General features: G+C 41.5%; 3 protein-coding genes across 4 annotated transcripts; 1 reads left to right on the top strand and 2 right to left on the bottom strand.

The window, feature by feature from the left end:
- Positions 1–349: 349 nt before the first annotated feature.
- On the bottom strand, positions 350–7,110 carry arf3a (ADP-ribosylation factor 3a). 2 transcript variants are annotated; one of them, XM_028014014.1, is made up of 5 exons: positions 6,976–7,110; positions 3,979–4,154; positions 3,774–3,884; positions 2,726–2,850; positions 350–2,618 (listed from the first exon to the last, which is right to left on the bottom strand). In XM_028014014.1, exons 1-5 carry the CDS (start codon positions 7,077–7,079, stop codon positions 2,457–2,459), a joined length of 678 nt encoding a protein of 225 aa, XP_027869815.1. In that variant the 5' UTR covers positions 7,080–7,110; the 3' UTR covers positions 350–2,456. The 2 variants fall into 2 exon arrangements, with proteins under 2 accessions (XP_027869815.1, XP_027869826.1); XM_028014025.1 differs by having other exon boundaries at positions 3,979–4,143; positions 6,976–7,026.
- A 128-nt stretch (positions 7,111–7,238) lies between these two features.
- On the bottom strand, positions 7,239–16,201 carry wnt10b (wingless-type MMTV integration site family, member 10b). The gene is made up of 4 exons (XM_028014001.1): positions 15,956–16,201; positions 15,183–15,445; positions 14,587–15,038; positions 7,239–13,446 (listed from the first exon to the last, which is right to left on the bottom strand). Exons 1-4 carry the CDS (start codon positions 16,027–16,029, stop codon positions 12,946–12,948), a joined length of 1,290 nt encoding a protein of 429 aa, XP_027869802.1. The 5' UTR covers positions 16,030–16,201; the 3' UTR covers positions 7,239–12,945.
- A 1,609-nt stretch (positions 16,202–17,810) lies between these two features.
- wnt1 (wingless-type MMTV integration site family, member 1) lies at positions 17,811–23,885 on the top strand. Its single transcript, XM_028024174.1, has 5 exons — positions 17,811–18,750; positions 18,880–19,001; positions 21,025–21,278; positions 21,445–21,710; positions 21,795–23,885. The coding sequence occupies exons 2-5, from the start codon at positions 18,901–18,903 to the stop codon at positions 22,284–22,286; spliced, it is 1,113 nt and encodes a 370-aa protein (XP_027879975.1). The 5' UTR covers positions 17,811–18,750; positions 18,880–18,900; the 3' UTR covers positions 22,287–23,885.
- Positions 23,886–24,278: the final 393 nt, after the last annotated feature.

The following is a 24,278-nucleotide window of genomic DNA, read 5'->3' as shown; positions in this document are numbered from 1 at the left end:
AAATCCACATTTGGAGCATTTGCAGACTTTTCAAGATTGCTTCTAAGGAGGCCTACATTGTTTTATGTACAGTCATGTGTTAAAAAATGTATTTATATGTTAATTTTTATTGGTCTCATCTAATATTCTAACCCTACGTTGTAATTCACTTTCAGCAAAAGAAATCATCATAATTAATTATAACGCAGGCTTGAAAACATCCGTGTGTAACCAAACTTGGTGAAATGAGCTGACGTAAATGAACTTTTCAAAAACGCCCTAATTCGTTGAACATCACTGTACGGCCGACGTGTTCGAATACTGAGCTTAAAGCAAAAACATTACACATGAGGCAGAAACAAGAGAAATCAGTTTAATTTGGTCGTTTATTGGTTTTTGAAATACCAGGAATCATCAGATCATTCTTAATTTTGACACCAGTTTGTGTTTACGTCCTGTTCATATTCTAATAAAGTTTCCTTCTGAATACATTTCTGGAAACGCATCAGAACAAAATGTTGCCCGGCCTCGTTTCTCTTCACCCGACGATGATAATAATAATAATAATAATAACTATAATCTCTGAAAGAAGGATGTTTAGCCACAACAATGTCACAGATATCAGGTGAAATACTGGACGTGTTCTCCACAAACAAATCTGTTATCAAAGAGAAAAGAAGCCACTGACATAATAAGGCCACAAAATGAAAATTCACAGCAAACAGAACATGATAGATAAACACGTCACACTCACACGTACAAGCTGTTGTCGGTTGTAATCAGCTGCCAACACGCTGACCCATTTATCTACACTGAGAGTAACAGTGGATCACTTCTCCTGCCACGGTAACATACAGTATATACAGTTGCGCGCCGACATAAAAAAAGCATGCTCGTTTGCATATTAGAAGGTTTTTTCGGTAAACTTTACACAAATTCATGACAATTTATTTTAGTACAGCATTGATCCAACCAGCAGCAGTGATTCTGACTAACAAATATAGTCTGAAGGAAACAGGCTAGTACAGTATATTTCACTTTTAATTACACATCTTTTACAGTATTAACATGCCTTATGATGCAGTATGACTTTCAATCGCTCTCTCTTGTTTTCTGACCGTGCGAAAACTCAAGGCATAAGAAAAATTGACCTAAAACGATGAAATCAAACCAAATGAAGGAACAGAAGGACAAGCAGATCAGGGCAGTGCGTTCGCGTAGAGCGATAAATGGCAATGTGCGACGAGACGCATACGGAGATCTGGTGAACAAAAGCCGTAACACGGTGTGACGAACGAGCAAAGACCCGTCGGATGAAGAAGCCGAAGCAGAAAAATTTGATTTTCGAATAAATAAACATTCAGAACCGAGTAAGCTCTAAAAACTGCCAATCACATGCTGTGCTGAATCACTCTCTGCAGGAAAGGCTGACAGCAGCGGCAGCGCTTTTTATTTTTTTATCTTTTTCTCTCCTCGCTAAGCTGGTAGAGAGTGGCTGTCTGTTCTGTCATCTGCATTAGCTTGGATATCGCACCTCGCTGAGGCCGGATGAGTTGTCTTTAACCCTCTCTGAGCCATCGAGAACGTTTGTTTTATAGTATTTACAGCAGAAGCCTTCATTAGTTCCCACAAGGCCAAATGAGGGATATTTCCATGCAGGTTGGGAAGCAGCAATAATGCACAGTTAAACTATAGAGGCTTTCTTTTGTTTTTGTTTTTTTTTCACACAGCTGCCTGAGCAGCATATGTACATTTCATTAAAAAAAGAAATCATTCGATGCACTTAGAGCTTAGCATCAATCGATAAATAAACAAACGAAGGCGATCATTCATATCGGCATCGGCAGAGTTCATGTTTCTTAAAATAAATAGAGAAAAAAATATGCTTAAAATAAATACAATCTTGAACCTAATTTGTTGTGTCACGTAAATAAAATCTGGGGAACACAATTCCACGCCAGTGAGAGCTTATATTGTCTGAGCCTGTAGAAGCGCACTGCATGTAAAGTTGTGAGTTGATGTTCTGGCATACTATCCCGCTACACATTTACGACATTCTTTGCAATTTACACCAGGTTCGTGGATTCTAACGTGAGGCGGTTCTGCCGTCATGTTCTGAAAATGGCAAATATTCGATGTACATCACAGACTGTAAAGAAGCGGAGAGTCATACGCCTTCATTGTAATGTCACACAATTAAGTCCCAATATTTGACACGTTCAGTCTGAAAAGCATAGATCGGTTTTGATCAGCTTTGACACAATTTGTTTGTAAATCATTAAATAAATAAAAAATTTAATAAAAATCTCACCACAGATCCAAACGAGTCGAATGAATCAAAAGTACAGAAACGGAAAAATAGAAATATCAGCGGGGAGAGTCTATCTCCTGGGAGCTTTTTGAGCAATTTCTCTCTATTTAGTGAACACAACAGACTTACTGCAACCTTCCACCCAGACTCTTCTCCGACCAGCTCCTCACTTCTTGTTCTTCAGCTGGTTGGCCAGCCAGTCCAGGCCCTCGTAGAGGCCGTCCCCGCTGGTGGCGCAGGTGGCCTGGATGTACCAGTTGCGGTGGCGTAAGGAGTGCAGGCCCAGCTTGTCCGTGATCTCTGCGGCGTTCATGGCGTTGGGCAGGTCCTGGGCAAAAACCACGCAGAGCAGAGCGATCAGGTGAGGAAACCCCTCAGCTGAGGGAAAAACGGAAAGAAAGCACGTGATATAAGGAGGTAAGAAGAGGACTTCACCTGTTTGTTGGCGAAGACGAGAAGAACGGCGTCCCGCAGCTCGTCCTCGGCTAGCATCCTCATCAGCTCCTCGCGGGCTTCGTTGACCCTCTCGCGGTCATTGCTGTCCACCACGAAAATCAGACCTGCATAAAAACAAAAGGAAAGTGAAAAGACTAAACAAACCCAACCCCCAATATCACAATAAAAAAAGGCCTCCATGTTGTTAAAACAAATTCTGTTAGAGGTTATTTCAAAATGTATGATGGTAATCTGAAACAGCAAATGAAGCTGAGCTAAAGCATTAGTCAGATATGCCCTCAAGTGCTGTAGGCGAGCGTTCTGCTGTCTCGTTAGCAACAAAGTGCAGAAGCTTGAATGTATTTTATTGGAATTTTATGTAACAAAATATATGAAGCGGAATAAAAATGAGGAAAAGAAATCTTTAAAAATGTGCAGTGCATTTGTTTATGACCTTTGAAACAGCAATTCTGATGCAATTACAACAGTAAATCTATTTTTTTTTATCAATTTACTTTGTGCAAAAACACTTAATCTCAGTAAAATTCGGAGTCTCTGTGCACTGCAAATCTTTCAAGAGATTCTAACTTCCCATTATCTCCCACCAATTACACTTTCCCTACTAAAACCATGCTCCCCAAGGACATGATGCTGCCACCACCATGTCTTCTGGTGGAGATCATGTGTCTAGTGTGATGGGTCACACAGTGTTTTGCATTTAAGTGAAATATGGTCTCATTTCATTAGAAAAACCTTCTTCCGTGTGTTTGCTGCCTCCCTCATGGCTTTTGTTTTGCCACGTTTGCAAAGAGGTTGGATTTGTGAGGTGAATGACTAATAATTGTTCTGTGGACAGATTCTTCAATCTCATTCTCTTTCTATTTTGGGAGGATGGACTGAACTCTGTTATGTTTTTAAGATGATCAAAAAGGAGAAGACTGGATACAAATGCACATCAAACATTTCAGTTCTTTTACTTTTTGCAAAATATTTTAAAAAGTAGATTCTTTTGTAATCTGACAAAACTAAAAACAGTTCCTGAGCTTGCCTTGAGTGTTCTGAAAGTAATGTCTCCAAAGGGGACGGATCTTGTCCTGGCCACCCACGTCCCACACGGTGAAGCTGATGTTCTTGTATTCCACTGTCTCCACGTTGAAGCCTGAACAAGAAGACACAGCACATGGAGTTGAGGCGTCAGAGAAGATGCTTATCGCCACGCGGACTGGCTGAGTTCTTCTTCTCTCGTCACGGACCGATTGTGGGGATGGTGGTGACGATCTCCCCCAGCTTCAGCTTGTAGAGGATGGTAGTCTTCCCGGCGGCGTCCAAGCCCACCATGAGGATCCTCATTTCTTTTTTGCCTATCAGGCTCTTTAGCAGGTTCCCAAAGATGTTTCCCATGATGACTCGGACCTCAGCTGCAACAGAACTGTGAGACAGGTGACTGAGCAGCAAAGCGGGTGCAAATACAGTCATGAAGGGAAAAAAAGAACGAAAAAAAGCATCTTCTACCAACATTACAGTCTTAGTACACCCCAGGATTTGACTTTAGAAGCGATGACTTGATATACTTTTTACACAATTGCCTCATTGTCTTGTGGAAGGATCAGTTGCTGTAATTAAATATCTGTAATTTGGTCTAATATGTCTAAAGGAGCCCTGTGACATTAAAGGACACATAACGTAGCCTGTGACGGACTGACAACGTTTCACGCCTGTCACCCCAATGGCTGCTTCAGATAGGCACCAGCCCCCCGATGACCCTAAGCGGGTGTAGGCCCACGGGTTTAGCGGGTGGATGTCTAAAGGAAGATCCCTTCTCCTTACAACCTTTTCAAGCATGTTCAATCTTTTTCTAATGCCGCTGCCATGAACTTCGGAAAAAGAACCGCTGACTCTTCCTGGATTGATGGGCAACAACGATTGCTTCCCAAAGGTCATTGCTGATGTCTTCCCTACTTGGCTTCAGGCTGACTCACACGTGATCCAGGCTTGAAAGAGCAAACGAGCAAAACACCTGCTTCCAATAGAGGTGGCCACACTTTCTGACGATCAAAACATTCATGTACGTTTGATTAGCAGGATCTGGCCGCTACAGTGTACTTAGCTTCCTCCCATCACTTTCTTTTCCCAGTGACTTCAGACAGCCAGATCCACGGTCGAAATGTTAGCGCCTCAGCAAACATCTAAGGGGAAAGTCTGTAAAATTCCACTTCACACGTTGACAGGCGGCTGACCAGGCTCTGCTACTGCAAACAGCTACTTTTACACTACTGCTCTCTGGATCTCTGCTGTTAGGTGGATCAGCTTTCATGTGAAGCAGGTTAACTACCCATTCAGCTGTTTGCTGGCAACTGAAGCAAAGCAAGTAGAACGATCAATTTGCACGTTAAAGGACACATAACGTAGTCTGTGAGTGTGTATGGTACACACAATCAATACGCTATAAGAAACATCCTATTGTCTTAACTTAAAAAAAAATCTGAGATATATTATTATTTTATGTCATTGTGATTAAAAATCCCCTTTTATATTTTAGCCTTATAAAACGCACTTGCCTATTTGGATAAAATAAAACAGATTTAATTCAAATATTTAATTCAACGGAACGTCTATGTGGCACTCTAGATTATTTTTGTTTGTTTGCAATACGTGTTTTCACAATAATCCATAATCGCTGAAAACTGTTAAATGCAAAAACAAACAAAGCCAGGAAAAAAAAAGAGAGGCATTATTTATTTATTTATGGTGTCTAAAATCTGAATTAGTCAGATTGTCATGACCAAACTTGAACTCAAGCATTAAGATGACTACTGTATGTTTAAAACATAGTGAGAGCTGCAGTAATAACCTTTAGATTTCCGATGTCATTTAATCAACTACACGCACGAAACTGCACAGCCACTGTCAGTGAGCTTGTTGACACATAGATTGAAGATAGAAAATGCTGAGAAATAGATGTTGCTGCTTTTGCTTTTTATTCATTTTAACTGTGTCCCTGACCACTACCATGAGAAAATTCCTCTATATTAGCAATGTAACCTTAGGAAGGAGCAGAGAAATGGTTAGGATGTTTTATTCCTTTAAGCAATCAAGCATAATGTGTGTAATAGGGACCAAAACAGGAATGAGCTATTGGGAAATCGTCCTGACTTAAGTGTGGTCAAACTATTAAATGAGGTTTCCAGGGATTAGAATTGTTTGTCCAGCAAAAACCCACAGATGCAAGATTGGTTTGAGATCTGGGAAACCTGGAAGTCAAGTGAACATCTCAAACTCATTGTTGTGATCCTCGAGTCATTTTTTCCCCCTTACAGCAGGGCATTACTCTGCTGAAAAAGGCCAAAGCCATCAAACTGTCAATGATCTTAAACTATGCTTAGTTATGGTAGGAGTCATAGCAACATCTGCATATCGGCCTGCCTTCCAGATTATGTCCCTACTTTGAATAAATGAAAGCTGAAGATAAAGGCTTCACTTGCTGCCTGTTATAATAAGATCATCAGTGGCCACAATGTCATGCCTGATCTGTGTGTTTCTCGTTCACTTCCGCATGCAATATCTATTTATCAATTTTGTAGTGAAGATATGAATTATCAATACCATCTTATCTCAACAACTTCAAAACATTTTCACAGAGCAGCGGTGAGATTTGAGATGCTGTTCAGTTCACCCTCTGTGGCCTTAGTGGTATTGACCCTTTAATAGGCCAACTCTGCTCTTAACTTCTGCCAACGCACTTCACCTCAGAGACACTTAATGTTAGCAGGGTTTTCACGTGGGGCATCACAATCTTCACTCTGGAAATCATTGTGACATTTCAGAGCCAATACCAAATATTTTATACAACATGAGCAGGAAGGAGCTGCTAGCACAGCCTGTTACAGCTGCAGAGGGCTGCTCATACATCGGTCATAATGGGAGGCGAAGGGAAGGGAGATGCTGCAGTCCGGGCAGCCGATGGCTCCCGACTCGTTTCTGGATACGACAGCTAGTCAGGTGTGCCTCTTTGCTTCTCATATCGGCTCATGATTTTTGGGGCATTCAGAGGGAAAATGTACGCGTCGGTTTGTGCGCTGTAATCCCCGCGCACAGTCACGACAAAAAAACGGCCGGATATCGTCGATAACACGACAGTTTACAAAGAAAGGTGCGTTTAAGGACGTCGGAACAGCGGCACAATATTTCATAAATTAAAACTTGAACTCATCTGTTGAAATGTTCACCTTTTCCATCTCATTCACACTTACCCGTCAACGGCAGGCAGGACACCAGCTGGATTCAGCAGGCAAAGGACTGGATGATAGTCTCGCGATGACTTTAGGCTTTGCTGCAGTGAGTTCTCGCGATACATTGGACGCTATGAACGCATCTCACGTTTGCCATCCTCAGGTGACTTTCTCAAAAAAGCAGGTGGACTGCGGGCACGCAGCTGCTCTCCACATGCGTATTCAGTACGAAACAACTAAATAAATAAATATAAAGTCCCGCGAAATCTTCTCAAACGCTTCAGTAGCGTGTCTTTTGTCAAATTTATTTTTTTAAAAATCAGTACAACCGTCAATATTACAAGGTTATCATTTGATTTATACATTATTGGAACATTCCAGAAAAACAGAAAATCCTTTAAAAGTCTGTTTCGGGAATTCATTTTAAAATGTGAAACTTATATTTGGCTTCTGTTTTTGTTTTTTTTTCCAGAGAGTTATACATTTCCAGTGATTATTTCTTTTAAATATTGGAGACATTTTATCACAAATTTTTAGTAATGTACCCTTTTACATAAAGTACTGCATCAGTGCAAGAAGAAGACAGAAAAACAACTAAGTTTACTTTTAATTAGCTGCTTGCTTTGCCGCTAATTAATGAAAAACACTTGAAATACATCAGTGTGTGTGTAATTAATTAACATGATTTATGAAGGTCACTTTTTCATTGATTTAATTTATGGAGATGTCACAGTACTTCAATAATAGTCCAATTATGCAATGCTTGTATAAATATTACACATGGAAGGATAGATGGGTGGGAAAAAATATCTTACATAAATATTTATTTTCACCGATCTGTAACATTTTGAAGACTAATTTTAAGTGTTTATTCAGCTTCTACGGCAAAGACAGAAAATTTCTCAAACTCATAAAATAAAGACTGTTTGGATCAATAAAACAAATGGCAAAATGGTTATTAGTCTTTCCTCATTTCAGAAGAAAAAAACTTATCGTCAGCATATCACTAACACACCATCCTCGATGTGAAAATATGTTGGGTTTTTTTCGTCTTATTACAGAAGCCCAGACAATGAATCCTAAGTAACATAAAGTCTCCTGGCAAGCATGCTTAAATAATTAACACAGGAATCATCTTTATGAATAAGTCATTGCCTGACTGTAATTGGATGCCAAGTGATACTTCCTGGCAGAAGCCACTCTTGTGTCACAGATAATAAAAGTGACACAAGAGGCAACAGAACAAAGTGAATTTATATCCGTTTTGGTTTAATCTACTTCAGTCATTGTTTTGGTATTTTATCATGTGCCGGATGCTTGTTTATCCACCAGAACTAAAGCAGTGTGATTAAATGACACAACCTGAAACCAGCTCGGCAGTTGTGGGTGAATCCAACATTTGCCTCTCTTCTTCCGCTGTGTTGTGTGTCAGTCAGCGGTCCGGTAAAAGATGTGTTTATCAATTCAGCGGCGAAGGCTGGGGAATCAAAAGGGGAGCAGATGTTTGCAGCTGCACACCAGATTACGGGGTGGAGTGGATGGTGGGGGAGCAGGCCCGGTTTTGGAGCTCGGCGAGGGTTACAGGGGGGTTACGGCGGGCTCGGGTGGCGGCGGGAGAGGTAGGGTGGGGAGTTATGACTTAAAGAAGCCTTTCCTCTGATGTGTCTGCCAGAACGCACCCCAAGCAAATACAATCACAAGAGTCGCTGGTTCTGCTAGCTGAACTAATGAGGGCCTGTACGTTGAGGGCAGGGGCTTTGATGTTCTGGGTAGCTGGCTCCTTGTGTTTTCTCTCCCGCTCTCCTTCTCTGCCTGTCCCACATCAAAAAATGCAAGGGGAGTTTAGAAGCAGATGTTTTGAGGAACATTTTTATACACGGTACAGTTCATTCACCCCATCTCAGTAACTCTGTTTGTCCACTGCTGCTGCATCACCACTGCATGAAGGGCAAGAAGACCTATTCCCCCCACATCTTCATATCCAACTAAACACTCTAAATCGCCTTACTTTATACATATAATCATCGTGTCAGTCAAGGCGGGTGACTTTTATCTCTCCTGACTTCCTCGCCTTGCCTGCCTCTCTTTAATTTCAGCCCAATCTGGATGTCATTACTCAAGGGGGGGTGGTTATAGGGGCAGTCTATGTGTTGCTATGCATGTGTCTCTGCAACGACGAGGGGGAGAATGGGAAGAAAGAAAAAGTCCACCCAACCTCTGTCTCACACATGGGAGAAACAGTGACAGGAAATTCCCTTATGCAGCAGCTCCAGGGTGAAATGATAAAGGAATGAAGAAATGCAAACCAGAAATCCAGGCCTTTATCATTCCAAGCCATTTGCAGTCTCCTGCTTATACCTTCCCTGCGTAACCCCTCCACAACTCCCTCAGAAAAAAAAAGATATAAAAGGGGGAGAGCAGTCAACTCAGCCACTGGCACTGTCATTCCTCTGGAGTCTTGGGATATTTACCAAAGTCCCTACAAACAAAACTTAATTGGCATTAAATCCTATGTGGCAGAAAGGCTTTTCCCAGCAGGCTGAGCACAAAGACAGTTTGGATTATCTAAGATATCCAGGAATGCAGTCATCATAAATCAAGTCCTGTGGCGACATTAGCATTTTGCTACATCCACAGTTCATGCACGCGTGCATGGTTTTGATTGTGCTGTGTGTATGTGCTTCGACATACACACGTCTTTCCGCATAGATGCGTCCATTTCTATAGGCGTGTTTATATTTTTCGCTCGTCTGTCCCCTCAGCAACAGCCGTGGAGCGTCCCGGGCAGCGAGTGGTTCAACAAGTTACATCCTTGGCTATGAACTCTGGACAGATGATCCCCTCAGATCCTCACGCAGCAAAAGACTGGTATAATCACCACCAACTCTCTGCTCCATCTCGATGCGGCTCTCCAGTAATAAAAGTCATACTTTTAGGGAAACAATATCCTGCGGCTATAAAATGTCCTTCTCTCAGCGTGGAGTGGCCATAAAAAAGCCTCTCACCTCCCAAATCTGTAGTGCATCAAGCTTATCCCCACATTTACACAGTATTAAACACAGACATGCACGCGCTCAGGCCAACACACACAACCCTGAGCATCACTTCAGGACTAAAGTAGGTCCATCTCTCACTTTGACATGTGGTACATGTGGGAAGAATCTAAAGAGCCCTTAAACAAGTGAAACAGAGAAACCAGGATTATAGTATAATATAAAAGAAAGCCGACACACATCACATTGTAGATATACCAAATGAAGACATATTTGTATCATATTAATCAGAATTAACATTAATTGCTTTTTTAAACCGACGTATCGACTCCTATATATCGATTTTTTGGAAGTGCAAACATATTGGGAAAACATTTACACAGTGCTGTAAAAATGTTTTCCCCCTATACAATTGTTTCTGATGATCAAAAACTACTACCAGACAGATAATCAGAGTAAATCCAGTGCAAAATGCAGGTTCGCCACCATTGTTACATCATGAATTTACTCGGATTAAACCACATTTGAAGGAAAGCTCAGCTCAGTTTCACTAGCCAAGCTAGGTCTGATTATTACCAGACCTGTATAATCAAGAAATCACTTAAACAGTACCTGTCTGACAACACGAAGCAAGCAAAAAGATATAAAAAACAAATATCTAAAGACATTAAACCACAGGTAAAAAGTAGAGTTATTGGTATTGATCAGTTTTAAAAGGGTTACATATTCCTTGCTAAAAATTTGCCATTCTAATGAATCACAGTGAGAGCCATTATCCACAAATTGAGAAATCATGGAACAGTGGTGAACCTTCCTAGGAGGGGCTAACCAACAAAAAACCTATGAATGACTCATCCGGGAGGTCACAAAGAAACCCAGAACCATATGTAATGATATGCATCTGACATTTACCAAAAAACAAAACAAAAAAACCCCATTTAAATTAAAACATTTAAGATTTTTGTGCGCAAATTTTGTTGGCTGACGAGACAACAGGCAAACTTTCTGAAACACACAGCAGTAATTTTTCCAACAATTTTGCTTGACTCTACGAAAGATATTTAAACATCTTATGTTGTTTCTGGAGAGCGTCCAAAACAAACACCCCATTGGCATGGAACAACTCATTTGACTAATTTCAATTTTAATTATAATGAATTTAAATTAATTTGGTAAAACTGATGTACTGCACATGGACACCTTAAATTTGACCTTTCACCTGAAAGAGCTGCTTTTCTCCAGTTCCATCGGATGCCCTTGTTGGACCATAAATGTGGTCTAAGCAAACACATTCTCGCAGTTGATCTCCTGCAGTCTCCAAACTGTGATGATTTCAATGATATTAATGGTTTGATATGATAATTTAAATGCCAAACAGTCCTGGTAAGGTTCCATGTAAGTTAGACTGGAAAAAAGGTTATTTAAAATTGATAATTTTATTCCTTAAGTTAGAACGCCCAAGAATGTTTGAAATAATGCAAGGTTAGTCACAAATTTTGATTGTAACTAAGGAATAAAACCTTACCTGAAGATTTTTTTTATTCAATGTAATGTTGACATGTTTTAGAAAAATAGTAAGCTGAAAACAGACTCAGTTGTGGGTTATAGCTGAAGTGATTGTTGATATTTTGTGAACAAGATAGCACTTGTTGACACCTGTTCCTTATGTAAACACTCTAACACTTGTTGACATTTTGTCAGGTTTTATAAAAACAGAATTAATCAACTTTTTAACTGACTGCAGTTCTCATACTATCCCAGGTGCACATCTGATTGGTCAATCTGTCCCTTGTGATGTCTCCTACCCTGGAAGTTTGAGCTCCCAGTGAACTGCAGGATGTTCAGACTTGGACAGAAATAAAGAAGGAAGACTTGCTCGACCGAGTCAGAGCGGAGTCATCACTCATTACAGATCCAGTTGTGCCAAATATTTTAGTTAGCATGGCAAGCTGTGCAACATTTCTCTGTATATTTTCTTCTTTCCCTCCAGTCACCTTGGATGTGTGTTCAAGCACCAAGGCATCCAATAACCTGGGGCAAAGCAGCCAGCATGACAGTTTCAGAGTGACATCCCAGCTAAAACCAAAGCAATTTCCCTATCAGCCCACCTGAAATATGGCAGTGAGGGAATAAGCAAAACTCTTGTGCTGTTTGACAAAAAGCTATTTTAGTAACTTTGTTTTTATGTTTGCTTTGTGTGACTGATATTTAGATTAACGGTTAATTCTATGGTGTATTAAAATACACCATAGAATATGATAATGAATATCTTCTTGTGACTTTTTATATGATGCTGATCACTCAATGGAAGGGTCAAGAGTTTGTCCCTAATCCCTGATTTTAAAATAATGAGACTGTTTTTGAACCGTAATATAATTTACACTGTATTGGAATTGTGGATGAGATTTCTTTTAATCTGGAAAGATAAAAATAAGGGCTAACTAAATTTTATTTTATTTTATGTAGCACTGTGTGAGTTGTGGAATCAAAACTATCCATGATTAGTATATACTGAAGAGATTATAAGACGTTAAGATCCTGAAACCTTATATTCATCTTTCAGATAATGTTGGCAGTTCCCTTTCTGTCATTCACTAAAACCAACATTAAACACTCTGAAACAATAATCATATTAACAAATCATGCATTTACAAATATACACTCGCACAATAAAATACACAGCTACTGTACAACAAGATGAATAAGAAAGCAAAGACCGAAACTTTAGCGCTCTTCTGCTGTTTCTCCAGTTTTCTGTGGGGTAGAAACATTGGAGTGTGGGCCCTCTTCATGGCTGAGAGGGTAGCGTCTAAACAGGCCATGGCAAGACAAATGACATGAGTCACCTCTTCAATCTCTGACTTGGCATTTTGGGATCACAGCAGCTATGCAGAGAAAATAGATCCCAGATGATGGACTTAAAAAAACACACACAAAACGAGGGGGATAAACAGATTCTCAAGAATAGTTGCACAAAGGGCAAAACAAAAAGCTGGATCTACTTGCACACATTCACCCACTCTGTGAGGCGACACTCCTCGCACAGAACGTAGCAGCACCAGTGAAATCGACAATTGCAACGCTCGCTGCGAGTCTGCCGTAGGATGTTGTGCCCGCGGCCGCAGCACAGCGAGCTGCAGCTGTCTGTGCCGTAGCTCGTTTTGTTGCAGATGCGTCCCTGCGTACCTGGAGAATCTATCGACATATCGCGCTCGCAGAAATCAGGCGACTTCTCAAAATACACCAGCTCCCTGGACATGCTTCTACGGCGCCCTCCGCTGAACCCCCCAGTGCTTCTGCGGGCACTGTTCTCTGTTCGAGGGTTGAAAACGCCATTGTTTTTGTTCTGGGAGTTGACGAAGATGGCCGACAAGAACTTTTCCTTGAGCAGAGATCCAACAACGCGGAACTCTGGAGAAACATACCAGCAGGTCTTGAACTGACAGCTCCCTGATGTGCCGTGACATTTGCACTTCCTTGTCATGTTGTCAGTCACTATCTGTAAAGAAAGATGAATATTTCAACCAAATTAACCACAACAGGCACCATGTTTATACAGTATCTCCTCTAAAATATTGCTACTCTGCATTCACATATCTTATTGGAATGTGCTATGCAGCTCAAAATGGTGCACAATTCAAATGGAAGGAGAACAGTAGATGGTTTCTAATTATTTTACACACAAAAATTTGAAAAGTGTGGCCTGGATTTGTAGTAACCCCTTGAGTCAATACCTTTGTAGAGTGTCTTCACCAACTCTTATTTGGATTTATGTTTAAAAATTGACTGTAGCTCAGCCTGAATGTTTAGGGTGGTTATCCTCTGGGAAGATGAACCTCCATTTCAGTTTCAAGTCTTTTGTAGGTTTTTAACAGGTTTTTTTTTGTTGACAGATTGTCCTTCATTTAGCTTCACTACAGAACAAAGCATGTTTCATTTTCGTGCTTACAGAGTGTAGTGTTGTTTTTAGCCCACATGTACACAACATTTTTCAATTTTGTTCTCAGTTGACCAGAACACCTTATTGGAAATGTTTCGGTGGATTCTAAATGACTTGCATCAAACTTTGAACATGATTTCTTTAGGCTTTTTTTCCATCAATTCTTGCCTTGTGAACACATGACGAAATAGTTGTCCTCTAGACAGATTCTCCCATCTGAGCTGCGGATCTCTGCATCTCCTCCAGAGTTACCATTCACTTCTTGACTGCTCTTTCTTCCTGCTTGTACCATCTTCCATTTGTTTTTTTGATAGCCAATCAAACTATGCTCTGTGAGATGCCAAAATCTTGAGATATTATTACTATTATTATATAACCTAACCCCTCTTTAGACTTCTACACAACTTTATTCCTGATCTGTCTGGTGTGTTTCTTCATGACACAGTAATGAAGCCTGTGTCATGAAGGAACACAACAGTATTAATGTCAGTATAAATACTGTGTTTATCATAGTAAAGTTTTTTTTGAGAAAAAGTTTGGAAAAACTGCACACATTTGTCCTTCCGTTTGAAAAGTATGCATGGCTTTGTGATAGATTGTCACATAAAATCGTCACACTGAAGTGTAGGAGTTGAGCGAGGCAAAATGTGAAAAAGTTCAAGGGCTACAACTGCTGGTATGAATAAGCACATCACTCACCTGTCGCCCTACGCGGTTGTTATGTATCCTCATGCGCGCATAGATGTCCCTTGGAGAACCACGGGAATCAAGCCAGTCTCTTGAAAAACGGTCCCCAAACCGCAAGTCATGACTGCAGCCCCCCCACATCCAGGTGTCCTGCATAGAGCTTGAGTCATCTGATAAAGGCTTGAGCATGGCAGACGTGTGGGCAGAGTGCAGGTCGGGCGGTAGGCTCCCATGGTGCCCATTTAGATCTGAGGGTAATGATTTGGTCATGCCGATGCCTACCCCGCCCTTCTGCAGAGTTTGCAGCTGCAGCTGTGTGAGTTTCAGCCGGATCTTGTCATCGTCCTGGCGACGTTTGGCCTCACAGCTGCACCCCCGCAGCTTACCCATGCTGCAGGCAGAGGCCACAGAGTGAGCCACACCCGCTGCCAGCAAGGCCAGGGAGAAGGCACTCTCACGAAAACCTGGGGTTCCCAATGAGAACACACACACAAACACACAGATGAAACTGAGAAACAGTGTCATTCTAAATGTGTCATTCATGTGTCAAAGCAACTCAAGACTCTGACTTGCTTTGACACTTGTGTAAGCTTCTCTGAACCTCTCACCCCTGCTGAGGATGGTGCTGTGGTGAGGCAGCTTCCCGAAGCTTTCCAGCGAGGAGCAGTTCCATCGCTGGTCGCGCAGCTGGTGCTGGCACTCGTGGATGGCCACCTGGATGCCCTGCAGGGCGGATGCCGTCACGTCGGGACTACGCATACACATCCGCATCTGACGTTTGCTGAGGCCTACCAGTCTCAGGCACACAGAGTGAGGGGTTAGAACTGGATCTCCTGCCACCTTCAGGCTAAGGATATCATTACATAGCACCCTGCAGGGAAGAGAGAGGTTGGTGGGATTTGTCATCAGAGCTGGTCAGGAGTTCATCAGACAAATCCAGAGAATGTGGCAGTGGGAGTGTAATCTGAATACTAAGAAGGCTCTAAAAAAAAACCAGCAAAGATTTCAACTTACTATTCTACAAAATGAAATACTTTTATGGGATGTATTATATAAACTGTATAGGAAACAGAAAACATTTATGTGCTTTGGTGTTAGTCGCTCTGTGTTAATTGCAGCAGAAATATAATTCTTGATAAACAACACAGTTAAAAATAATTGAAAACAGATTAAACCACACGATAAGATTTATAATTGCACAGACGTACAAACAGACTGCCAAACAATGATTCATGTTATTCTAATATTAGCCTGCAAAATGAAATCCAGATGTATCACCTTTTAAATAAATAGCTATTGTTTTATATATACATAATAAAACAAAGATACTAACATCCCACAAAAGCAAGTCCACGCTCCAGGAACTCTCAAGTGCACTTACGTTAACGCAGGTGACATAAGTGCTGTTGCCAAAATCAGGAATTGATTCCAACGGAGTTTGTTTGATAGCTCCATTTTGTTAAGCGTCTGTCGCGACGGGACATTAAAACTTTGATAATAAGCCACCTATAGTTAAATAAGAATATTACAAAAAAAAAAAAAAAAAAAAAAACGTAGGGAAAATGCGTGGAGTATTATCGATGCTGCGCCAAACGAGCGAGTAGTGAAGACGGAGAAGAGACGAGCGGCGAGAGTAAACTGGAGGAGGGTGGGGGAGAAGAGGGGTTAGGGGAGGGGAGTGGATGCCTCTACAGGCGACTGTTTGGAAAATATTAGCCAATATGATTGTCATACTGCTGGAGATAGCGGCCATTCTTGAGGACGTAAACGAGATGTCTCCAAACTTTTACGCGCGGGCGCTCTCCAAGCAAAAGGGTCTGAAGCTTAATAAGAGCTTCAGAGGAATGTTTTTATTAGGATTTAAAGTCAAATTTCCTAAATTTGATTTTTTTTGTTGTTGTTGCTTATATGGCAGAACAGGCCTCTCCTTTTCAAAAAAAATTAACAGAGATGAAATTTTGAAGATTTTAGTCTTAAAATTGAGTTATTTATTTATTTATGAACGGGGGAGGGTAGAGCTGCTGCTCCTTCCACTGTACGACAGGGAGGCAGCAGCAGGCAAGCGGCTCAGCTCAGAGACCCTCCAACAATACTGATTTTAGTCATGCGCCCCCCCCCCTCTCCATCCCACACCTCCCACCTCCATCAGAGCTGCTGTTCCTCGTTGTTGGGCTTGAAACAACGTCACTCTCGTCAATGCAGCCATCAGCTGCATAAGTATAGATGCACATGCATACATTTCAAGCGGCAGATCGGACTCCTGTCAGCTTGCGTCGCATGTATAAGAGGCTTAATTATTCACTAAAGTGTATCTGGAAGAGATGAAATTTCGACTTTCTCAAAACGAAAAGCACAACCCTGTCTGCTAAATATCAGCACGCGGACCATTTGTGTTGATTCGGTATCAGTCGCTGTTCTGGCCTATCCAAATAAGGCATAATAAAGCGTGCATGCCAGCTACTTTCATAAAATTAAGTTAAAACCCCCCCCATCGAACACGGTTCGCTTAGTGACACCAATTCATCTAATCTCCTTCCATTCCCTAAGCTGCAGCAATGAAAAGTGCATTAGCATTCTGCCTTGGTGTGTATATCTAAGTGGCTTAAAAAGTGATTTGAAGTTGATTTGTATATAAAAGGCTCCCTTTATCCGGATTGAAGCTCTAATCTGCTCGGTGTCGCATGACTGCTCCAGGAAACCCCTTTGAGCACCTTCATATATATAAAGCTGGGGTATAAACGTGGGGATGGCTGTCATTAAAGCTTTTTTCACTCTCTCCTTTACTTACCCACTTCCTTTTACTGTCATCCAAAGGTATGAGAGAAAGTCGAAGAGAAGGAGAGAGAAAAGGAGAGGGGGAGAGAGAGAGAGAAAGAGGGTTGATGCAGATCAGTCGAACATGCAAATCAGCAGACACATGTCACATAATGAAACATTCGTTTCAAATACGGTGTTTTGGGGACATTTAGACTCGCTCCGAGTCATGTAGTTTGATGGAGATGCCGCAAAGTGGCTCAAGCTGTGATTACACTGCGCTACTCATGCGTCGAGGGAGGTCTGCAAGCCAGATGTTAAGGCTAGTTCCTTTTTTTTTATATCCTTACTCGTCCCCCCTCTTACCCTGCTTCATCATGCATCAAACTTCTGATTGGAGGCCATATTTCATCTGTGCCGCGTTTGAAAAAAAAAAAAATGTAAGTAGCCCAGCAGGCAGTATGAGTAATATGACAACTGTGAGGGTGTTACTGTTTCAATCAGCATTCACGTCGCCTTGTGGGCGCACTTTAAGGAGAGGCGATGATAGTTTTATTGCCCCCATAAAAGGCACTTCCAGAAAAAAAAAAATATTAATTATGAGAAAAAAATAAATAAACCCGCACTTTTTAAGTCGGGAAGGAGAGGTGAAACCGTAGCCTCGCTGGGCCGCGGGTGCATGTTTTAGAAGAAGGACTGCAGAGAGGAGGAGATGCGGTTATAGGGAGTAGGCAGCTCAAAGGGCAGTTTCAGATGGCTCATATTCCGCTGTAACTGTACAGCACGGTGATAGCGGCGGCGGAGCAGCAAAGCGGACGCACTGGCAGCATCTGCAGCATCCGCACATCAGACCTGGCACTTCCAGAGCGCGCGCAGTCCATTTAGGAAACGCTGTGAGACGCACACTTTTCCAAGGGATGGCCGTGATATTTCACAAGTAATATGTGCAAGACTGATGTGGACTTTTTTTTTTTTTTTTTTTTTACAAAAAACTCCTTCTCCTTTCTCTTCTCTGCTCAGTTGTGTTTCCTCATTCATTGTGCGCCCCTATGAAGAGCATTAACTATCCCTCCCTCCAATCCTATTGAAAAGGCAGCGAGGAAAAGAAAAAAAAACAGAGGGAGATGAGAGCAGCAAATCCCTTTTTTATTCCTCTGGTAGCGCTCAATAAGAGAAGAATGTGTTGCCTATCAGTCACCGAGGGGATCAAATCTTCGGGACTGTCCCACGCGTTCAGTGCACCTCGCAAAGCATCACTGAGATAGACAGAGTGAAGAGGACAGCAGCAGCAGCAGCAGCAGCAGCAGCAGCAGCAGCAGCAGCATCCTGCCCGGACACTTCACATCATTCAGGGAACCTGTCTCCACTCAGGATCCATTTAAGTCAATTAGGACTGCCGGCATCTCTCAGATCTTCTCGTCGGTGAGCATTTGTGAATTTGCAAGCAGTTGTGCAGATAATTAAACAAACCAGTTATTATTATTATTATTATTATTATTATTAAAGGATGCTTTCTTGTTGCGCTTGTGAATTTTGACATTTTCCGTCCAGCATGTTTGAACCGAAGCCACGATGAGGAGTCTGGCTCTGCTGTTGGGAGTGAAAGCCGCCTGCATCCTCCTGGTGTCTTCGCTTTCCCGCACAGGGGCCGTGAACAACAGCGGCCGGTGGTGGTGAGTGCAGCAGACGGGGCATCCCCTCCTTCGGGCGGCTCCGCAGCCTCTGCAGCATCCCAGACCCAGAAAGCGTGCACCGACGGCTGCCTTGCATCAACACTTTGCATGCGTTTTTTTTTTGTGTGTGTGTGTTTTTTTTTTACTGGGTTACCACAGTTCTCCGTCGCATGCTCGAGATAATCTGTTTGTGTTGGAACGGTTCACAACTTCTGTAGTTTTCTTTTTCTTTAAAAGAGACGAGAGAGAGAGAAAGAGAGGGAGAAAGGGGAGAAACCGCACGGTAATACGACTTGTGGGATTTTAGCTTTCTTTTCCAAATTGCTCCACTTCGGCTCAAAGATTCCTCATTAAGATTTAATTTACAGTTCGTTAAATAAACAATTTAAATATAATAATTATAGCTTTACGTTTCATTTGGAGTTAATTTATCCCATTCCCTCATTTTCTGGCTCCTTTTTTTTTTTGCGAGAAAGTGTCTGACATTTTTTCACCGCAATATGGAATAAATTAAAAATGTATTTATTTCAAAGCTGAGAGGAATTCTGTACGAGATCTTGTTCAGGGTCGTGTAGCTGTCTCCAAATTCCTCTGCCCATATAACTGCGACCTCAAACTAACACAGTGAGCCACACTTTATTTTAAAGGGCTACATATATAAAGATATCTATATATATAAATAAATTCCGATTTGCATGGTTTAGAGTACTTTCTTGCTTGACAAAAAAAAAAAAAGAAAACAGCAATATGAAGGCTGGGCGTGTTGAAGTGGGCGATTTGACGAAAATATTTTTTGCGGCGTCATTAGATTAGTTGAGAATTCAAATATTTAAAATGCCAGCTGAAATCCAAGTAAAAAAAGAAGGAAGTTGAAGTAATGGAATGAGGAAAATATCTCTCCAAAATAGGGATTGTTATTATTTATGATCCCAGGCCTCACCGCACTACAGTGTAGGTCAGCCCCTCCAAGGAGGCCAAGAGTCGCCCGATTTATTTTTTTCTTTAACTTTCTCTTGGACGATAATGCTCATCAGGAGACATGATCATTAGACATGATCCAGGTTGGCAGAAGGCACACATAAAAAACAAACAAACAAAAACTAACAGCAATACAAGAGAAAGTGGAAAATTAGAATGCGCGCTGAAACATCCAGAATGTTCCGACATTTGAGCACCAAAAGGGGCGTTGAGAGGCTAAAACTGGCCCCAAACCGAGGAAACATTAGTGGCAAAATAGACCACAAATATTAAACATCATACCATTAGATAGATAGATAGATAGATAGATAGATAGATAGATAGATAGATAGATAGATAGATAGATAGATAGATAGATAGATAGATAGATAATGTGATTCACAAAGAAATCCAAAACGTGTATTCTGATTCAGAGCCTGAATGTTTCCTTGTTTTCTTAGAATACATGTGTCACTGCTTATTGTTGTAGCACAGAGTGCACACTGTAATTTCAAAGGCACCACACTACCCATGAGATCTCGGTTGACATCCATGTGAGAGTTCAGAATAGGGATGGGCAACAATGTGGCTGTAAGATTTTACCACAAGATTTTGTGGGTTTTATTGCAATGATGATAAAAGTGATGATAAAACGTTCATCACAGTCTACTGACTATAAATCTATCGTCTATCTAAATGTTCTGAAGGCAAAACTTACTTTTTACTACCACAGATTAAATATAGTACAACTGTGCACACAATGAATGCATCTAATCATATTTTATGCAGTATTTATTGAGTCATTTCTAGACCAGTGAAAAGAAATTATGATAAATCAAAGTACCAATCAAAACCATACATACAAGTTTTTCTCCCTTGAGGTAAATTGATATGTTACAGTTGATGCGTTTTGGCCCAAATGAATCAATTCTTATTACAGTACAGTGATTTCTGACATTACAAATAAACACTACAATTGTCATTGCCTAACTTAGAGGGTCAACAGGATGCACATGACTGAAGAGGCAGCTACTGCTCTCTGATTTCCTTCTCGTCTTCATCTCAGGGGAATAGTCAATGTGGCTTCCTCATCCAACCTCCTCACCAACTCCAAGAGTGTGCAGTTGGTCCTGGATCCAAGCCTGGCCCTCCTGAGTCGTCGCCAGCGCCGGCTGATTCGCCAGAATCCTGGCATTCTGCACGCCATCGCTGCAGGGCTGCACACAGCCATAAAGGAGTGCAAGTGGCAGTTCCGCAACCGCCGCTGGAACTGCCCAACCACCTACAGTCCAGCAATTTTTGGCAAAATTGTCAATCGTGGTGAGTCTTTCTTGTCTCTCTCAGCGTATATTTGGACAGCCCTAAGCAGGATACATTGTGAACATTTACTCATAAATACTTTCCAACTTTCAGTCAAAAGGGGAAAACAAATCATTGTCTGAAATGTTGTATAAGTTCTTAATGGAGAGTTTTGATGCTTGTTCAGGTTGCAGAGAGACTGCGTTTGTGTTTGCCATCACCAGCGCTGGAGTGACTCATGCTGTGGCCCGATCCTGCTCAGAAGGGGCTATTGAGTCGTGTACATGTGATTATCGGCGCAGAGGTCCTGGAGGCCCAGACTGGCACTGGGGGGGTTGCAGTGACAACGTGGACTTTGGCAAGATGTTCAGCCGTGAGTTTGTGGACTCCGGTGAGAGGGGCAGAGATCTGCGATACCTCACCAACCTACACAACAACGAGGCTGGAAGAATGGTAACAAATGAATGGTTACAGTTTGATGCAACAGATTTGTATCAGATAGTTTGGTGATTTATGTTCTGGTTCTTCTCTCAACAGACCGTCTCCTCAGAGATGCGTCAGGAGTGTAAGTGCCATGGCATGTCTGGCTCCTGCACAGTGCGGACCTGTTGGATGCGCTTACCCAGTTTCCGCACGGTGGGAGATTTCCTCAAGGAACGCTTTGACGGCGCATCCAGAGTCATTTATGCCAACAAGGGCAGCAACCGTGCCTCTCACCGAGCCGAGCCCAGACATCTGGAGCCAGAAAACCCAGCTCACAAACCCCCATCTTCCCTGGACTTGGTCTACTTTGAGAAATCGCCAAACTTTTGCTCTTACAATGGCAAAACTGGCACTTTGGGAACCTCTGGAAGAACATGCAACAGCTCGTCTCCAGGCCTGGATGGATGCGAGCTGCTGTGCTGCGGACGTGGATTTAAGACTCAAACTGAGAGCGTGACTGAACGTTGCCACTGCACGTTCCACTGGTGCTGTCATGTCAGCTGCCTGAACTGCACTAGCACACGAACGTTACATCAGTGTCTATGATTGAAGGTGGAACATTTGAGTTAATATTTGAGCAAGTATTGGAGACAAAGATAGAACTTTTCTTTTTTTTTTAATCAAACCAGGTTGTTGCTTTAGAGAACGTGAGGCTCTCAAGTTAAGGTGTTTGGAAGAGGGCATGAAAGTTTAAATCCAGGTAAAATGACAAAAGGAACATTTCTGGCACAAAGATCCTACCTGTCTCTCAGAAAGACAAAGTAAAACACACATGTATAAACAGGGTATCAAAGGAACACAGGTGCTTACATTTTAACCATTATTTTTAGCAAATATTTGAACACAACAAATATTTATGTTGAAGGGAAATCGCCCACCACGCTGAGAATAGCATAGAAATAAAAGGATTTAGTGAACAGATTGCTGCAACCATCAACTAATGTCTAAGTGGGAAGCAGGGCAGTGTTTCACAGATGTTTCTGAAGCCACAGAGCAGAGAGCTACAAATATGTTCTCCTATTACCAGGCAAGGAACACTCTCGACTCCGCTTGTTTACGTAGAGCTTGGGTGCTCCCGACCACTTCTAATTTCCCTCCAATTCCCTTGGCTTCTTTTGATTTCTCTGTTTCTTAATTGCCTGAAAACAGATTTGCCATTTGAATTCTTGACCAGAAAAATGCTGGCAAATTCACAGTGAGTCACCAGACAACTACATTATTTGAATGTATTATGAATACACTGAATGTTGTATTAAATTTTGCATCAGTATTGAGGAATGATAAAGCTGGCACAAAACCGAGCAGTGACTTAAGAAAAAAAGAAGCGTCCAGCATGACTTAATCTAGGTTTAATGTAGTCAAAATTGGTAAAATTATTATGTTTAAAAAGTGTAACGTGCAGCAAATATTTTTCAAATAATAAAACTACTATGAAGACTGTCATAGTGTGCATCAGCTAAAGAAAACCAAAAGGATGTAAGCAGTGGTGGTTCTTGGGTGAGCCCCTCTTACTGCTGCTCCACAAATAATTAAATGCAAGCAATTATCAGAGTTACAGGGCAAACGGATAATATGCAGAAAACATGTAACCTTGTTGGTCACCCCATCCCTTTTAATTTCGCCCTGGCCCATACCACAAACCGGCACTGGATGTAGGTATTAAAATAGCAAAAATATATTTATAAAAGTGGGGCTTGTCAATTTGCCAAATGATTTATTTGCCCACCAGTGACTGGACAGCATGGAGTCAATTCAGGATATGTTTAGAGGTATTTTTCCCCTTTTTAGTTAATGTAGCTGACAAAAGTTAACTCTTGCTAGAACCAGAAAATTCCATTTTTTTCTGCTAAGAAAACACTTGTCTGTTTGGTCATGCACTGAATATTTACTTTTTTATGAGTGTAAATACAAATATTTATTTTTGATGATTTTTATACTGTTATAGAATATTGTCAGAACAGTCTCTTTTTAGATATCAATCCAAAAATCTTTGATTTTAGTTGGGGTTTTTTTTTACTGTATGATAGGCAAATAAAGGTTATATTTTCAATTAAGCCAGCTCTTCTGGATGTGTCTGAGATGCTGTTACGTCTGATATTCGTTCTGTTTTGTGTAAGAAGTTTGACAATAGAGAAAGTGAACACATAAGCTGGTCCCTGGGTGTCCTTTGCTTAATCCTATTACCACCGCCAAAGCAGCCTCTTTCTGCAGACTCACAAAGCATCCCTGCATCTGTGCTCTGAAGCGCAGAGACAGGCTCTGCTTATCCAGCCACATAACTTATCTCATACAGTATATGGATGTAGATGGCATTTGCTTCATTTGCCTAATGTCTGAAAGGGGAAAAATGGAATAATAATAATAATAAAAAAGAAAACCAGAGTCCTTTTCAGGACGTTGGCAACATAACTAACCACATAGACTTGGAGAGATTTGTAGTCTTTAACTAGGAGCAGTCTGAGAGCAAGCAGGGTTTCTGAGAGGATGTCAAATAGGATGGGTGCAGAACCACTGCAGAAATGAGAAACGACTATAAAA

Source organism: Xiphophorus couchianus, chromosome 1, assembly GCF_001444195.1.
Source record: "Xiphophorus couchianus chromosome 1, X_couchianus-1.0, whole genome shotgun sequence".
NCBI classification, from domain to species: Eukaryota; Metazoa; Chordata; class Actinopteri; order Cyprinodontiformes; family Poeciliidae; genus Xiphophorus; species Xiphophorus couchianus.
This window is presented reverse-complemented; position numbering and strand designations above follow the sequence as displayed.

Bases quoted from the DNA above. Each gene is read 5' to 3' on its own strand.
- arf3a (XM_028014014.1), bottom strand. From the start codon at position 7,079: ATGTATCGCGAGAACTCACTGCAGCAAAGCCTAAAGTCATCGCGAGAC. The intron at 4,155-6,975 runs GTAAGTGTGAAT...CCTGTCTCACAG, and splicing joins GTCCTGCCTGCCGTTGACGG to TTCTGTTGCAGCTGAGGTCC. The intron at 2,851-3,773 runs GCAAGCTCAGGA...GTTTTTATGCAG, and splicing joins TTACTTTCAGAACACTCAAG to GTCTGATTTTCGTGGTGGAC.
- wnt10b (XM_028014001.1), bottom strand. From the start codon at position 16,029: ATGGAGCTATCAAACAAACTCCGTTGGAATCAATTCCTGATTTTGGCA. The intron at 15,039-15,182 runs GTGAGAGGTTCA...TGGGAACCCCAG, and splicing joins CAGCACCATCCTCAGCAGGG to GTTTTCGTGAGAGTGCCTTC. The intron at 13,447-14,586 runs GTGAGTGATGTG...CTTTCTTTACAG, and splicing joins ACAACCGCGTAGGGCGACAG to ATAGTGACTGACAACATGAC.
- wnt1 (XM_028024174.1), top strand. From the start codon at position 18,901: ATGAGGAGTCTGGCTCTGCTGTTGGGAGTGAAAGCCGCCTGCATCCTC. The intron at 21,279-21,444 runs GTGAGTCTTTCT...ATGCTTGTTCAG, and splicing joins TGGCAAAATTGTCAATCGTG to GTTGCAGAGAGACTGCGTTT. The intron at 21,711-21,794 runs GTAACAAATGAA...TTCTCTCAACAG, and splicing joins ACAACGAGGCTGGAAGAATG to ACCGTCTCCTCAGAGATGCG.